This window comes from Agelaius phoeniceus, chromosome 29, assembly GCF_051311805.1.
Source record: "Agelaius phoeniceus isolate bAgePho1 chromosome 29, bAgePho1.hap1, whole genome shotgun sequence".
NCBI lineage: Eukaryota > Metazoa > Chordata > Aves > Passeriformes > Icteridae > Agelaius > Agelaius phoeniceus.
Genome location: NC_135293.1, coordinates 1,934,545 through 1,949,175, shown reverse-complemented (window position 1 = coordinate 1,949,175; position 14,631 = coordinate 1,934,545). Strand labels below are relative to the sequence as shown.

Genomic DNA, 14,631 nt, shown 5'->3' with positions numbered 1-14,631 from the left:
TTCTTGCAAAACCTAGGAGCCACTTACTGGCAGAAAATACCAGTCTATGTTCATAGCAATTTTTTTAAACCATTGTGCCACTTTCCTGTTTCTCAATTCTTCCTTCCTCTTCCTTCTCTCCCCACCTCCCTCCTGCTGTTCTGAGAAGTATCAATTAGGATGTTTTCATTTGCATCTTGTAAAGGGATAAAAGAAATCCTGTCCCTTTCTGGTGTTGGGTGTAAGTGGGTTGTTATTTCTGGATATTCCTTGTGCTGGGATGGCCCCCAGTGTCCCTGGAATTCTGCTGTGCAGGTGCTGCCTGCACTTGGGCTTTCAGCAGAGACCTCCAAACAAGACCCAAGCCAGGGTTAGCATTCAGATGAATGAAGAGGTTTCATAACTTCAGTTTGCTGCTTGTTCATGCAGGGTATTTTCTACAACTTGACAAATGTAGGTTTGGCCCCTGCTGAGAAAGCTCTTGCCATCAAAATGCTGGGGTGGCTCTTCCTGCATGAAGTGCTTTGTCATGGGAAATCAGTGTTTGGGGCTTTAAGCTCAAAGATGAGTTAACAAGAAGCAATCTAGTATCTGACTGCTTGGTGGTAATTTGTTGTATTTGTAGTCCACAGATTATTTTTGTATCCTTTCTTTTTAAATAAGTGTCTTACCTGAAGCTGAGCTATAATGGCAGAGAAGAATTTTTTGATGGTGTGATGTTTGGGATTGGTTGGCTTTTGTTATTAAAGTATTTGAGAGTTGAATATATTAATATGGGCAACAGTTTAACATTTGATTGCTATTTGTACTGTTATCTTTTGGTGTTCTGTGTAGCCCTGGGGTACACATTCATTTCTGCTGTGTAATTACTTATTCAGAAGTCACATATTCAGAAAGTTCTTTAGGAAGTAATTTTAAAGACTGTTAAACAGGAACCAAGATAGCATGCAATTTCTGCTTAATGGGTAACTGGGCATTTTTATTTTTATCATGACAAGCTGTTGTGATGTTTCTCCTTAATTTTTAGGATGATCCATTTAAGAATAAAGCCTTGATGTTTACCAATAATACACAAGAATTGCATACAGACCCATTCCAGTCAGAAGATCCTTTCAAATCTGACCCATTTAAGGGAGCAGACCCCTTCAAAGGCAGTAAGTGCTTATCTAGGACCTTGAAGATCAATTGTTGAGTAAATTATATTTTCACAAACTTACCTTGCTAAATAGTAGATAAACCAAATTGTTTTTCTCTTCTGCATAGGTGACCCATTCCAGCACGACCCTTTTGCAGAGCAGCCACCTGCTCCAGCAGGTAACAGCCCTTTGTAAAGACAGGACAGGTGTGGTATAAACAATTTGTAGCCAAACACAAAGGAAACACAAAGGTTTCCCTGGCTACAGATTTTTGGTTTGCATGTGGGAGCATGGAAACCCAACAGGGTGTGCATTCAGAATCAGTTTGTTTAATGAGAAGTGTGTAACTCTTTATTAAGTCTGAAAGCTTCATCTGACATGTTCAAACTCAGTAAATACCCTCTGTAGAGAGGTCTCTGGGAGTCTATCAGATTTATCAAAACATTGTGTTTGTGTAAGAAAAATTGTATCAGTGAGTGTGAGGTGGAATATAAAATGTTCTTTATAGACACACTGGTGCTACACTGTATTTACCTGTTCATGCTCCTTCTAGATCCCTTTGGAGGAGATCCATTCAAGGAAAGTGACCCATTTCGTAGCTCTGCCCCTGAGGATTTCTTCAAGAAACAGGTGAAGAGTGACCCATTTACCTCAGATCCATTCACAAAAACCCCCACTTTACCCTCAAAGGTCAGTAATTTTTAAATCTACACTTAACAGATTTCTTTACTATTGACAGGCTTATTGTCTGACAGCTAAAAAGAGTGAAATAACACAAAATACTTTTTTTCCTAACTGGTGAAATATCATTAATTGTATTCTTAAAATGTAGCTATGGATTGTTTAGGCAATCAGCAGTGTTCCCTCTGGTTCCATGATGATGAGGTACACTCACCATGAAGGTACTTTTAGGTGGATATTTTTCCTCTCTGTTGGGAATTTCAAAGCAGCAGCACCCACCCATTCCCAGCATTCCCTCCATCCCATGGATTTCTGCACTCATGGTGGTGAATGAGGTGGAGGAACTGCTCTGGCTAAAGAATCCCTGAGCCCTCAGTGGAGGAACTGCTCAGAGCACACTTGTTACAGCCATTGTTGCAGTTCTGAGCTGTCCTGATGTGTGTGCTTGTTTGGGGGGAAATGTGATTTCTTTGGTTTTGTTTTTATTAGTGTTTTCCTCATTCTTATGCAGTTCATGGAGTGTTGCTACCCAAGACCAGTTTCAGGCTGTGGGAAGTCAGCTTTTATTTAAGTACAATCCTACACTGCAAGACCAACTGACTTGTCAAACTGAAGAGCAGCTGTAAAAATTATCTGTTTAAAAAGAAGCAGTATACAGACTCTGTGAATTATTAATAATATAAATGCATGACCTGAATATTCTGTCTGTTGCTTAAAGACTAAATGCAATAGCCAAATGCACTAATAAAGTAAATTTCATATAATAAGCTGATTTTATCCCACTCTGTCCACTGAATAGAGTGGTCTGAAACTGTAAACTATTTGTCTTAAAGCAAGAGATTTTGATAGGCATGAAATGGTAAATGCACAGTCCAGCAGAAAAATAATTCTGTATATCTGTTCTTATTTAGCCTGACCCTTTTGAAAGCACTGATCCTTTTACGTCTTCCAGTATCTCTTCAAAAGGTCCAGGTAAGAAATAACCATTTAAAATGAGGGTATCTTTTTATGAAAGAATCAAATACAAGAGTTGGGGATAAAGAGTCTTGTGAACCATTGGCAAAAAGCATCATGGTCTTGTCACAGCTCATGACAGTTTTCTTCTCATATTTTATGAGACATTATCTCACTGTTTTCTTCTCATATTTTCCCTTCAAAAAACTGGTAGGAAACCTATTGTTTTGTGGAATTCTCTCTGAACATCTAAATGCAAGTGTGTTTTAGTTTTGTGCTTCATTGGCACCACTAAGCATTCCCTGTAATTCTTAAGTATTATTCAAAATAACTTTATTTTCTGCATATCTGTTCCAGATCCATTTGGAACACTGGATCCATTTGGAAGTGGTGCTTTCAGTGGTGGTGAGGGATTTGCAGACTTCAGTCAGATGTCAAAGGTAAAGGTTAAAAGGAAAGCAATTGTCCTTTTAAAAATGTATGTACAGACACTTCCTAAAAGAGTGTGATATGATTGTAACTTTTTAGCTGGCAGTCTGATTTTGTTAATTTTCTTCAAGTCAGCCTCACCAGCTATATAGCAAAGAATTTTCCAACCATGTCAGATATGGCAAAGTCTTACTAAGACTGGTAGATTCAGTAGGGATAAATACATTTTTTCACAAATATTTTCAATTACCAAATCAGGAAAATTAATTAACTTGTAGTTTTAACTTGTAAGAAGAGGTAGTTGTTGCAGATATGAATATATTTCAGTGCCCAGCCTTCATCTAAGTCCTGGAATTTGCTTCTTGGTTACTTCATAGTAAGTATCCTGACTTGTTTCTAAGCTTACCATAAACACATTAAGGTTGGATAAGGCCTCTAAGATTTAGGTCAACTTTTAACAAAATATTATGCTACTAAATAAATGTAACCTAACCTTACTCAACTCTTAACAGTCAGTCAGTCTCTCCCATGTTTTAAGTGTGCAATTTCTGTCCATTTTAAATAGCAGATGAAGAAAAAGGTTCAGGACACAAATGAAAAAAATGAATAATTGGTAAAGTCTTGGTCTTCTTTCCTGAGGTGGAGTTTGGAATTTAGTGAATTCAGTTCCCAACTCCTTACATTAGTGGAGTAAATGTTAAATATAAAATAGGTTATCATTTCCCTTTGACTAATTACATTTCTTGGTGGTTTTTTTCCTCCCCTACCTTTTGCTATTTTGTTGTAGCTCTCCACTAGGTGGCAACAGCCTTTACCAGTAGACATGGCTGGCTCGAGGTAGAAATTTTAGCAAAAGTTTGACTGCGATTTTTACCTTTTTCACAAAACTCCTCTTTCTTCATTTCACAATGATAAATTTCCCTGCATGGCACAATACTTTTGTGCTTCTTAATCACTAGGAGAGTCCTTTAGAAAAGCTGTTTGAATATAGGAAGATTTAAACATGTGCTTTTGGATATTCCCTAAGGTTTTGACTAAAAAGTCAAATACCTATGTGTGACTTCAGAAAAGTCTGGAATAAAGTCATCCCTTCTGCACTGTTTTTCCAGGTTCTGTCATGGTTCTGTTTATTAGAGTGAAGGTCAGGCTGTGGTATTACTGTTCATTGCCAAATAGTAAAAAGTCAAGTTTTACTTCCTTTTATTTCCTCATCAACTTTTTTTTGCTGGGACTAAAAGTTCTAGAAGTACTTAAATGATGAAAAGCATCAGGTCTTTGATTGTCTATGGAATCTCAGCACCTCTGTCCTTGGGCATTAGCCTCCTACACCACTTAAAATTCTGCTCTCAGATTTTGAAGTTAATGCTTTTACTTGACTTAACTGTAGCTTCATGAAACCACAGGTATTCTCCAGTGTGCTTACATCCCTTTTCTTTTCTTTTTTTTTCTCATGTAGTCAGTACCTTCAGACCCCTTTGCCTCCTCTTTTGGAGGGGCAGGATTCACAGATGACCCTTTCAAAAGCAAATCAGACACACCAGCATTACCACCCAAGAAAAATGTCCCTCCACGACCCAAGCCACCCAGTGGTAAGGAGGTTTTCTTCTTTTAAAAGCTGCTTCTTTCAATTTACACTGTATTGCTGGGTGTAAGAGCAAGTTGACAGTCTGCTATCTGTCTTATATTTCAACCATGGAGGAAGATGTGAAGTTATTGGTAAATTGACAAAATTATCAGTAAACCAGACTGAAACTCTTCAAAGTGGAGAACAGATGATGAGAGTGCTATTACAGATCTATAAAATCACATGTGGCAGGAGAAAACAGGGGAAAAAACCCCTGTATTTTCTAAGTAGGCAACATATAAGATTAGTAAATGGCATCTTTAAAATGAAAAGGTTTGTTTTTATATGGTAATAGAAATTCAGGATTTATTTCTATGTTTGCCAGAGAATATGGTGAATGCCAAAAAGTTTAAATAGTCTTAAAAAACCCTCTAGATAATTCTCAGAAGAAACAGAGAACAACAGGGTGTCCCAAAAGCCAACTCCTGGCTCCAGCTCCTTTGTAGCTGATAGCAAGGCAGTCTGGCTGTGGCTGCATCTTCATCTTGTTTTGATGTTCTTCCTGAGGCATCTGCCACTGGGTCCTGCCAAGGCCAGGGTGCACAGTTAGACCTGTCCTGACCTGTCTGCCCAGCTAGGATCATTCTTGCATTTGCACATTACTGTGTGAATTAAACAGAAAAAAACTTTCTGAGTATATATGGCTTTGTTCCTGCTTGGAGTCTGTTATTTATGGAAATCTGGGAGATATATAAATCTCATGAATTGAAAAGAAGATCTCTCTCAGTGGAGCTTCAATTTCTGTTCTCCCTGTAGTTGTTTTCAAGCTATTCAGCTACCAGTGAAACTGTTTTAAGAACTGAAGCCATGCAGTTTCGAGTCTCCTTTTAACAACAATGGTTGAGTTCAGTTGATATCAAGAGGGAACTTTCAGTTGGCTCAAAAAAAAAACCAACAGATGCTAGATGCTGCTGATGGTTAGGCACAGAATTTTGCACTAAACACATTGATCATCATGTATTTATATATCCACAGACAGTATTAGGGAGCACAGTACAAAAAGAGCAGATCCATCATTAATGTCTCCTGCAGTGTGTGGGTTCTCTGCCTTTGTGCTGGTGCATTTTGGAGCAGAGCAGGCAGCCTGTTTGTGACAGGTGTTGTTGATCTGGCTGGTTTTGCACACCAGTTATTCCAGAACAAACTCCTTGGACAATGTGAAAAGTGCTTGCTTATTACCAAGGTATCCTTAATGTCATTACCTATCCCATAAATTGATCCCAGATGTGAAAGATTCCATTGCACACAGTACACTTACAAGCAGACCATTGCAGCAGTATTTGTTCCTGTTGCTGGGATTTTATTGCTCAGGAGATTATGGTGCACCCAAAAACCCTGAAAGCAACAAGTGAGAGGATTTTATAGGTGAGTATGCATGTAAAGTTGTCAGGAAATGCTCTAGGATTGTGAAAAAGCCTTTGAAGCAGTTTGTTCTATGCTTGCTTTGTGTATTTTCTACTATTTTCTACTACACTACTAATGAGTTTTCAGTAATTAAAAAAAAAAACAAACCCACATAATATGTCATGTTGACAAATATCCATCACTAGGACAGACATGAAGAAAAGGAGAAATAGAAATGCTAAAGGGAATCTTATTTCACATTGTGAATGATGTTATTTTTCTTTATTGGGTTTTCAAGAAAAGAATGCAAATGGCCATCTTTCAAAAAAATATCTACATAAAATATTTTAGAGTTAACAGGGCCTATATAAATACTAGATATACCCATGTAATCTCTTATATTATAGATATAATAAATACTAGATATACCCATGTAATCTCTTATATGTAGTTTCTTTGTATTTCTTGTTAGAAACATGGTTACTCTTAGCAAATGCAGTGTAATAGTAGCAGGAAAGGTGAATATTGACTCCCTCACATGAGGGTTTTTGGCTTTCTGTGTCCTCATTCCCTCTTTTGTACATACTGAGGAATGTGGGGAATATTCAGCTGTATTAATATGTTTTTTATTTAGACACGTGCACTCAGCCTTTAATCAGTTGGTTAAAAATGGTTTAAGTGTGTCTCTTCCCCCCTTCTAGGGAGATACACTCTTTGTGAGGCTCCACGCTCTACCAAAAGCAAATGTTGTTATGATAAAATAGGCTAAGGAGGAAACAACAGGGTTTTTTTTTTTTTAAAGCAAATGAGCCTCGTGTGTTTATGCAGTTCTACTCCTCCCTTCCTTCCACAACTAAAGCAATCTTCAGTGGTTACTTAAAGCATGAGAAATCATATAGTAATATAGTGTGATTGTAGCAAGAGATACGGGCATAAAATGTGTGTTAGAATGGCCTCAGCAAACAAACAACAGACAAGAAGCTTCCGTTGTTTCTTACCTTTCTTACCTTGGTCTCTTTAATTAAAAAAACAAGTAAGTGATAAAGATCTTGCTGAAGGATGAATAAATGCTAATTATTATCAGACAAACCTGTAATTTGCCTTTCTGTTCCATGATTGTACTCTTTTTAGTAAAACTGTTCTTTCTGTTGGGGGGGGGTTAATATTGAAAAACACTTTTGTGGTTTGGTTGCATTTTGGTAGGCAGGTGCAGAAAGCTCTGAAAGGAAACTTTACTTGTCCTCTAACCTCTGCACTCAAGTAGAAAATATAAATACTTTTGCAGAGTGTTGGAAGCTGCCTGATTTCCCAGGCTTTTGATAGTGGAAACTAAACAGGATCCACCAGGGGTTGTTCCTGATTAGCCCTGATTTGGTGCTTTTCTTTATGTGAAGCTTTTGCACGTGACATGCAAACATTGTCTGATGTCCCATTGAGGGATTGCACTGTGTCCTTGGACCAAAGTGTGCCACAGTTCTCACTTTGCCCATGAGTCTCTTTTTTGTCCAGATGAATGAGGAGTTTGACATCAGGTCTCGTTCCTTCATGAAAACAAAGAGCAAACAGAACAAACCCTTGCAGCTGAGCAGAGGAGCAGGAAAACACTTAAATGGCACATCCTGAGTTGGAAGGGACCCATCAGGACCATGGAGCCAGAGTGCTGGCCCTGCACAGGACACCCCAACACTCTCACCCTCTGAAGGGCTGGAAGCATTGTCCAAGCACTTGTTCAGCTCTGGCAGCCTTTGGGCTGTGGCCCCTGCCCTGGGGAGCCTGGGCAGTGCCAGGCTGGAGGGGCAGAGCCTTGCCCTGAGCTCCATGCCAAGGCCTGGCCCAGCTCCAGCCCTTGCTGGGCTCCTGTCCCAGAGCAGAGCTCAGCCCCTGCCCCTGTGCCTGCCCTGGGCAGGAGCTGCAGCCCCCAGGAGCCTCCCCTCAGTCTCCTGGGCTCCAGCTGAACCAGCCAAGTGCCCTCAGCTGCTCCTCAGCCCTTCCCCAGCTCCCTGTCCCTCCTTTGGGCACTCTCCAACAGCTTTGGGTCCTTCTGATCTTGTGGTGCCCAAAGTGCCCCAGGCTGAGGCTGCCCCAGGGCAGAGCAGAGCAGGAGAATCCCATCCCTTGTCAGGCTGGTGCTGCCCTCCAGACCATGGTGACACTTTGGGCTGCTGGGGCACACTGGTGACTCAGATCCAACTTGCCACCAACCAAGGACTCCCTGCTCCCTTTGCACATGGCTGGTCCACAGCCTCTCATTCCCCAGTCTGTCCCTGCATCCAGGGCTGCTCTGGCACAGGGGCAGGATCTGGCACTTGGCATGTTAAATTGAGGATTGCCCTGCCCTTTCCTTTGTCAAGATCTCTGTGCAGCACATCTCTGCCTTTAAGGGAATCAACAGCTCCTCCCAACTACGTGTCATCACCAAACTCACTTAAGTCTGCCTTCCAGTCCCACATCCAAGTCCTTCATGAGGAAGTTGTAGAGCACGGCTCCTGAAATGGAGCCTTTTGGACATAACCTGTGTTTACCATGTAGTGATAGAGCAAAAGGCCTTCAGGTGTTCCTGGAAAGATCTCTGAAAGGAGTTTGTGGTTCAGGGGAGCTGTTCTCATATCCAGGTTCTGGACACAGCCTTCACACAGCGTGTAGAGAAACTTCTCTGCTGCTGCAGGGGGTGTCAGGATTGCAGTGGGTCATCAGGTCTGGTCCTACACACCTGGACCTGTTCTGCTTGTAAAGTGGAAATGGGTTGGTTTCTTTGGTTTTAGTTGATATTTGGGTTTTTTCCACAGCTGGAACATTGAGAAGCAGCTGTGATCTGAGTGTATTAGTAGATAGTTCAGTTCACAACTCTCTCTGTGAGAGGGAAAACCCTTGTGTGGCATGGATTAGGTACCCTGAGATCCATATCTTTCCTTTCTTGAGTACTGAGATTAAGAGAGGGTATGACAATCACAAGATTATTTAATTAGATTTGGATCTTGGATAGAATCTCAGCTTTATGCTACTTTTGTTCATCATAAATAATTTTTTTTCTTTCTTACTTTATTGTTGACCAGTCTGTCAAGATCTTTTAGATGTTTCAGAGTCCTAATCTGATCCTTGCTTGGTCCAAGAGAAATCTCATCTTTGTTTTATGGTAAAATACTCTTATTGAGTATTTATTCAGTATAACAGTTTGGAAGTTAAGTGCAGAATCTCTTTTTTAAAGAGATTTGGAGGAAGGTTAATAATTCAGTGAATCCCAGTAGAGACTAGCAAGGGGAAGGTGTTCCAGAAGGAGCAAACCTAGATACTAGTGTACCTCAAAGCTCCAATTTACTGTTTCATGAGAAGATTTGGAACATCACTATCTCTGTCCCATATTTAAGATTCTCTTTAGGTTGAGGAAGATCAGCCAAGAAAAAGTTCTTTAGCTCTTCTGGCAAGACTCTTCAATTGAAAATCCCCAAGAGAATTGGGGGTTCTGAAGATCATGGTGTGCATGTTCTTCAGTAATGTGTTAATCTCCATGAAGGTCCTAATGGACATTAGGTTTCATAGGGCTCCCCTAGGACCTGGCTGGAGTAATTTGATGTTCACCAGGTGCTACTGGAGAACTTGCAGGTTTCTTTGGAGAGGAGTGGAACGTTTTGTAAATTTATTGATGTTATACCTTGAGTAATGCTCAAAAGGCACCGAAGAAACGCCAGTGCTTTGTGTAATGAGCTGTGATAAACAGAAAGCAAATAATAGTAAAGTATCTCAGCATTCTTAAACAAAGGTGCCCTGTGACAAGGATCTACATTCCACTGCACATTATTTCCTCAAACTCCCCTAAAACATTGCTGAGTTCTGTAGATTTATAAGGACATTTTATTTGCTGGCAGAAGATTGCCTGTGGTGTTCAGCACTATGGAACTTCTGCTTGCTTTATATTTCTTATGCAGCTTCTCAAGCTTTATGGGACTTTGGTGTAATTAAGGATAAAAAAATATGAAAGAACTGGTAGACTGAAACCTGTCAGTTAAAATGGCTCTGGTAGGTTCTCACAGATTAAAAATTATGTTTTCTGCTGTGAGCTGCAGATTGAAATCAGTCAAGAGTTCTCCGCTAACTAGTTTCTAGGTAAAAGTTGTTGATTACAGAAAGAGAGAAACAGATTTTTTTTTTTTCTTTTTCTTTTTTTTTTTTTTCTCTTTTTTTAAAGTACAGGAAGCTGCTGTGTGGGTGTCAGTGATTGGGTTATAAGTAAATGCTTTGATCGTGGGACCTAGTGCTTATGCCCCACCCTTACCACTTCCTTTCAGCGCAGCCCCATGCATTCCACATTGCGGTTATAGCAGCGCTGTTAACCAGTGAGATTAACCACTACTGACAAGCATCTGACACATTACTCTCTATGCTCTGCACTCCTTGTCAGGCCCTGGAGTTCCTGAAGGAAGCTACTCTATCCAGGGAGGATGAGCAAGGCTTGACCCCTGCTGTTCCAGCAGGTCCTGCCCTGCCTCATTGATGCTGTACATTAATGGCGTGAGGGAGGACGCAGGCATTGCACTCTGTGGTGCTGTGTCTGCCTTTTGTGTGCCCTTTCAGACACGAGAGTTCCTTCCCCATCAGGTTAGCACCACAACAGGAGTGTGTGTGACCTGGGGACAAGGCACACCAAGCTGTAGGATACAATCATTAATAATAACACCTTGCATTGTCTTGGGTTTTAGTGCTGAGTATTCCTGTAGGCCTCAGGGATGGGAGAGGTGACACACACCCAAGTGTCAGAGATAATTTAGTGCCTTTAAGGCTGCTGGTGCATTCAGTGACCCATGCTCCATACCCACCACTCTGTATATCCTGTCATTTTAGTTCATGCAGGAATACAGTCGGTGTCACCAGGTGCCAGTTGGCATCCTCCAAACAAGTGTTACTGGCCCTGCTCAACTGATGATGGTCCAGGTGCACATGGTTGCTGGAGAAGCTCAGAGACAACCATTTTTTGCCATCAGGAAGTTTGGATGAATGTGATTCTGCCTTAATCCTGATTGCAGGAGTGATGGATGAGGTACCCAAATTTCAGGATGCATGGAGAACCCTAGAGCTGGCAGTAGGTTCAAAATGGCTTCTCATGCAAAAGTCACCCTGAAGCCTCCAAACTGGCACCCTCAGTGTTTCCATGACTTGTGCTGGCACCATTCTTACCTTTAAGATCCTTCCCATTCAAACCATTCTGATATTAGTGGAAGAACCTTCACCACAGAGCAGTGTGAAACCTTCAACCTTTCCTCAATTTTTATTGCTTGCTTATAGTGGTTTTCAGCTTTTTAACTATGAAAGAATAAAAGTTCTAAAAATACAGGAAGAAAATACATTTTTCAATTTCAGTGTGCTGCTTTCTTGCAATGATTATTTAATAAACACAATTATTTTATGAATTTTAATTATTAAAATAAATTTTAGCTTGTGTAAATGTTATCATTTTTATTGTTATTGTATATTAGTGAATAATAGAGGTAGTGAATATTATATTAATAGTGTACTTTTGAAATGCTAATGCACTTTAAAAATTGAGGGGTTTTTTGGGGCATCAATATATAAATAGCAGAAAAATAACAGTGTAACTTGGAATGTATAGAATCTCAGATCATTAAAGGGACATTAAAGTTCCTCCAGTTCTAACCCCCCTGCCTTGGGCAGGAACACCTTCCACTAGACCAGGTTGTTCCAAGTCCTGTCCAGACTGGCCTTGAACAGTTCCAGGGATGAGGAGTCCACAGCCACTCTGAGTAAATTTAAAGGAATAACACATTGAATTCATCCTAGATAAGAAATAAATTAGTGGAGTTACTTAGCTGCTGTTTGAAATACAGGTGTTAAAGTAAATTCCATTGGTAAATTACTATTCCACTCTGCACATGGGGAGTTTGTCAAAAAGCTTCAGCTTTGTTTAGTGATCCATTTATTTTTTGTAGCTTTGGTCTATGATGGCAACTGAATATTGGCTTTTCAGAGGTTAGTGGTTAACACCTCTGTATTAACCTTTTTGAGTTAAGGGCTTCAGCTTTGTTCCCACAGTTTTTATTTATTTATTTATTACTTGTTACGGTTTTGAAATGTTAAAATACTGAAAAAATATGGGGGACAGTAGCCTGCCTTGGGTTAGGAAGCATGACTGATCCCTCAGAGAGACCTGGTTCTGTGGAGCTCCAAACCTCAGAGCAAACAGAGTGTTTGAGTGACTAGAAATTATTACCAAATAATAGTAATGATATTACTGATCATAAATTTAATCAATCAGGGTGTTAGTGTTCAGTATTTCACTAAATCACTAATTACAAGACTGCTAGATGTATTTTGCTGTCCTACCAAAAAAGACAGAAAAGGCTGATTCAAGCAAAATCTGGCTGATAAACTCCTGGTTTTTCATCTTGCCAGTTGGCTGATAAACGATATCTGAACATGTTGGTAGCTTAAAAAAATGAAAAGGGGTCAGGGGTTTCAGATCTTAACAGGTCTTAATATTGTGTTTATTGAACCAATCTGCAAACTTAGAGCTGTGCTGAATGTTGTAACCCATCACCTACAGAAACTCTAATTCTCTAATTTGGGGTGGCCACCCTTTGCCTGCCCTTTGAAGTGTGGTTGCAGGAGGTTGTTGTCAGCCTCAGAGAAGCTACAAGTGCAAGAAAAATTACCAGCAGAACATCTTTTTGTTCTGTTGCTGTGGTGCAGGGAGCTTGCAAGGGAAATTGCAGATGGATTTGCCCACTCAAGTGCACGCAGTTGTGCAGGGATCTAAAAGAGCTGTTCTGATGGCACTTGGACCTCAAAGCTTTAATGATTAAATACCCAGATAATCACACATCTGCAGACGTGTTCCAGATTGCCCTGGACCAAGGATTGTCCAAGTGAAAGTTTTAGATTCTTTGGGGGTGTCTTTTGTACCCCTGGGACAATTTCAGAAGCCTCTTGTTCCTTCTGTGTGTGACCAGCTGCTGGCCCAGCTCAGGGCAGTGCAGGCAGTGTTTGTGCAGCTTCTGCTGCTCCCTTCCTTCGTGTTTGATGCTTCCTCCTCCTTCATGCCAACGATAAATATAGTTCTTTTTTGTATGTGTCACTTCTCTAAATTAAAGGCATTTTATGGTTTGACTGTTTTTGCAATTTTAGACTTTATTTCTCATCTTTAAGGCAGCCCAAGAGCAGTGCACATTGACCTTGTGTTGACACTTCCAGTGAGGTAAAGAAGGCTTAGATCTTTGCTGCTTTTTGAGTTGGACATAAAAATGGGTTTCAGTAGTTTGTTTGCCTAAGATGTGTCTTCAGTGTCTCAACTCGATAAAAATTCAGACTTTACAATCGGTTCAGTGTCTTTCTTATAAATGCAGGCCAAAGTCTGAATGTTCCCATGTAGAAGTTTGTTCTATGTATTTAGTCAGATAAAGTTTAAAAGGAAGAAGCCATGTTAGTATGATGGATGTAATTAGAGGTGAGGAACAAAAGAAAGGATTGTGTTAATCAGAAAAAAATAATGTAATATAATTCCCATGATTTAATTTAGATTTAACTCTAAATTATGTGGATTTACTGAAGTTGTGGGTATCAGTGATTTGATCTAGAGCAATGTATAGAGTTCTGTTCTTTACTCATTGTGAGATGACAGGAGTGCTGGGATGTTTATTTGTGCATGATGCCACACACCTGTTTCCTTAGAACTTTTTCAGCACCCAGACTTATTCACAAGTACCCTGGTGCCTGTTTACCTTTATTTTTTTTTCCCCTCCTCTGTAGCCAAGAGTGAGAAAATCAGCCTCGAAGTTGTGACTGACAGGAAAAGTTTTTTTGTTTTTCATGCCTTCTAGAAGACCTGACAGTTACATTAGAGCACAGGCATCCCTTGTTGTGTAGGATAAATGACTCATGGGTGGAGCACCTGCCTGGCCACAAGCTAAAAATTCCATTCACGCTTTGATTCTCTTGTTTATGCTGGCCCCTCAGAGTAAAGATATTTCAGTACTGATGGTTGAAAGAGGTTGTCCAGAAGCTGTTTCAGAGCAGATTCTTGGGCTGAACATGTAACGATTTCTCACCTTTCAAGAAGTTTGTAGATTGTCAGAATGTTTCTCTTAAGCAGAAGTTTTCGGTGAACTCAAGGTGCAAACTTTGCAATATTAAGCAAAAACAGTTCTGAGGGGTTTTTACAAGGGAAAACTTCTAAAACTTCTCCCTTCTGTTACAAAAAACATGTTGTGATTTTTTGCAAAGAACATTATCAAATAGTTGAGTTTGCAATAGCCCCTGTTGAAGACAAAGACCTCCAAGTATTCTGTAGAAAATTTAGTTTAATGTAACTAACCTTCAGGCAAAGTTTGAAACTAGTAATCATTTTTCCTGTGAGTTCAGTTTCTGAAGATTTTACTCTGCATCACTGGAGGAGCTGGATAATCTTAACCAGGATGGTGGGAATCATGCTGAGTTAGTTGGGAATGAGATGTAAATTTGGTGAACTGCCAAGAGAAA

At 40.1% G+C, this 14,631-nt stretch overlaps 1 protein-coding gene across 5 annotated transcripts in view; it reads left to right on the top strand.

Moving 5' to 3' along the window:
- Positions 1-14,631, top strand: part of EPS15L1 (epidermal growth factor receptor pathway substrate 15 like 1) — a 46,772-nt gene that overhangs the window by 16,222 nt on the left and 15,919 nt on the right. For all 5 annotated transcript variants that reach the window (XM_054649902.2, XM_054649899.2, XM_054649907.2 and 2 more), the window contains 6 exons: positions 1,007-1,133; positions 1,243-1,293; positions 1,669-1,805; positions 2,708-2,768; positions 3,108-3,190; positions 4,636-4,768. In XM_054649902.2, coding sequence (XP_054505877.1) covers positions 1,007-1,133; positions 1,243-1,293; positions 1,669-1,805; positions 2,708-2,768; positions 3,108-3,190; positions 4,636-4,768 — 592 coding nt within the window. The remainder of the gene's footprint in view (positions 1-1,006; positions 1,134-1,242; positions 1,294-1,668; positions 1,806-2,707; positions 2,769-3,107; positions 3,191-4,635; positions 4,769-14,631) is intronic.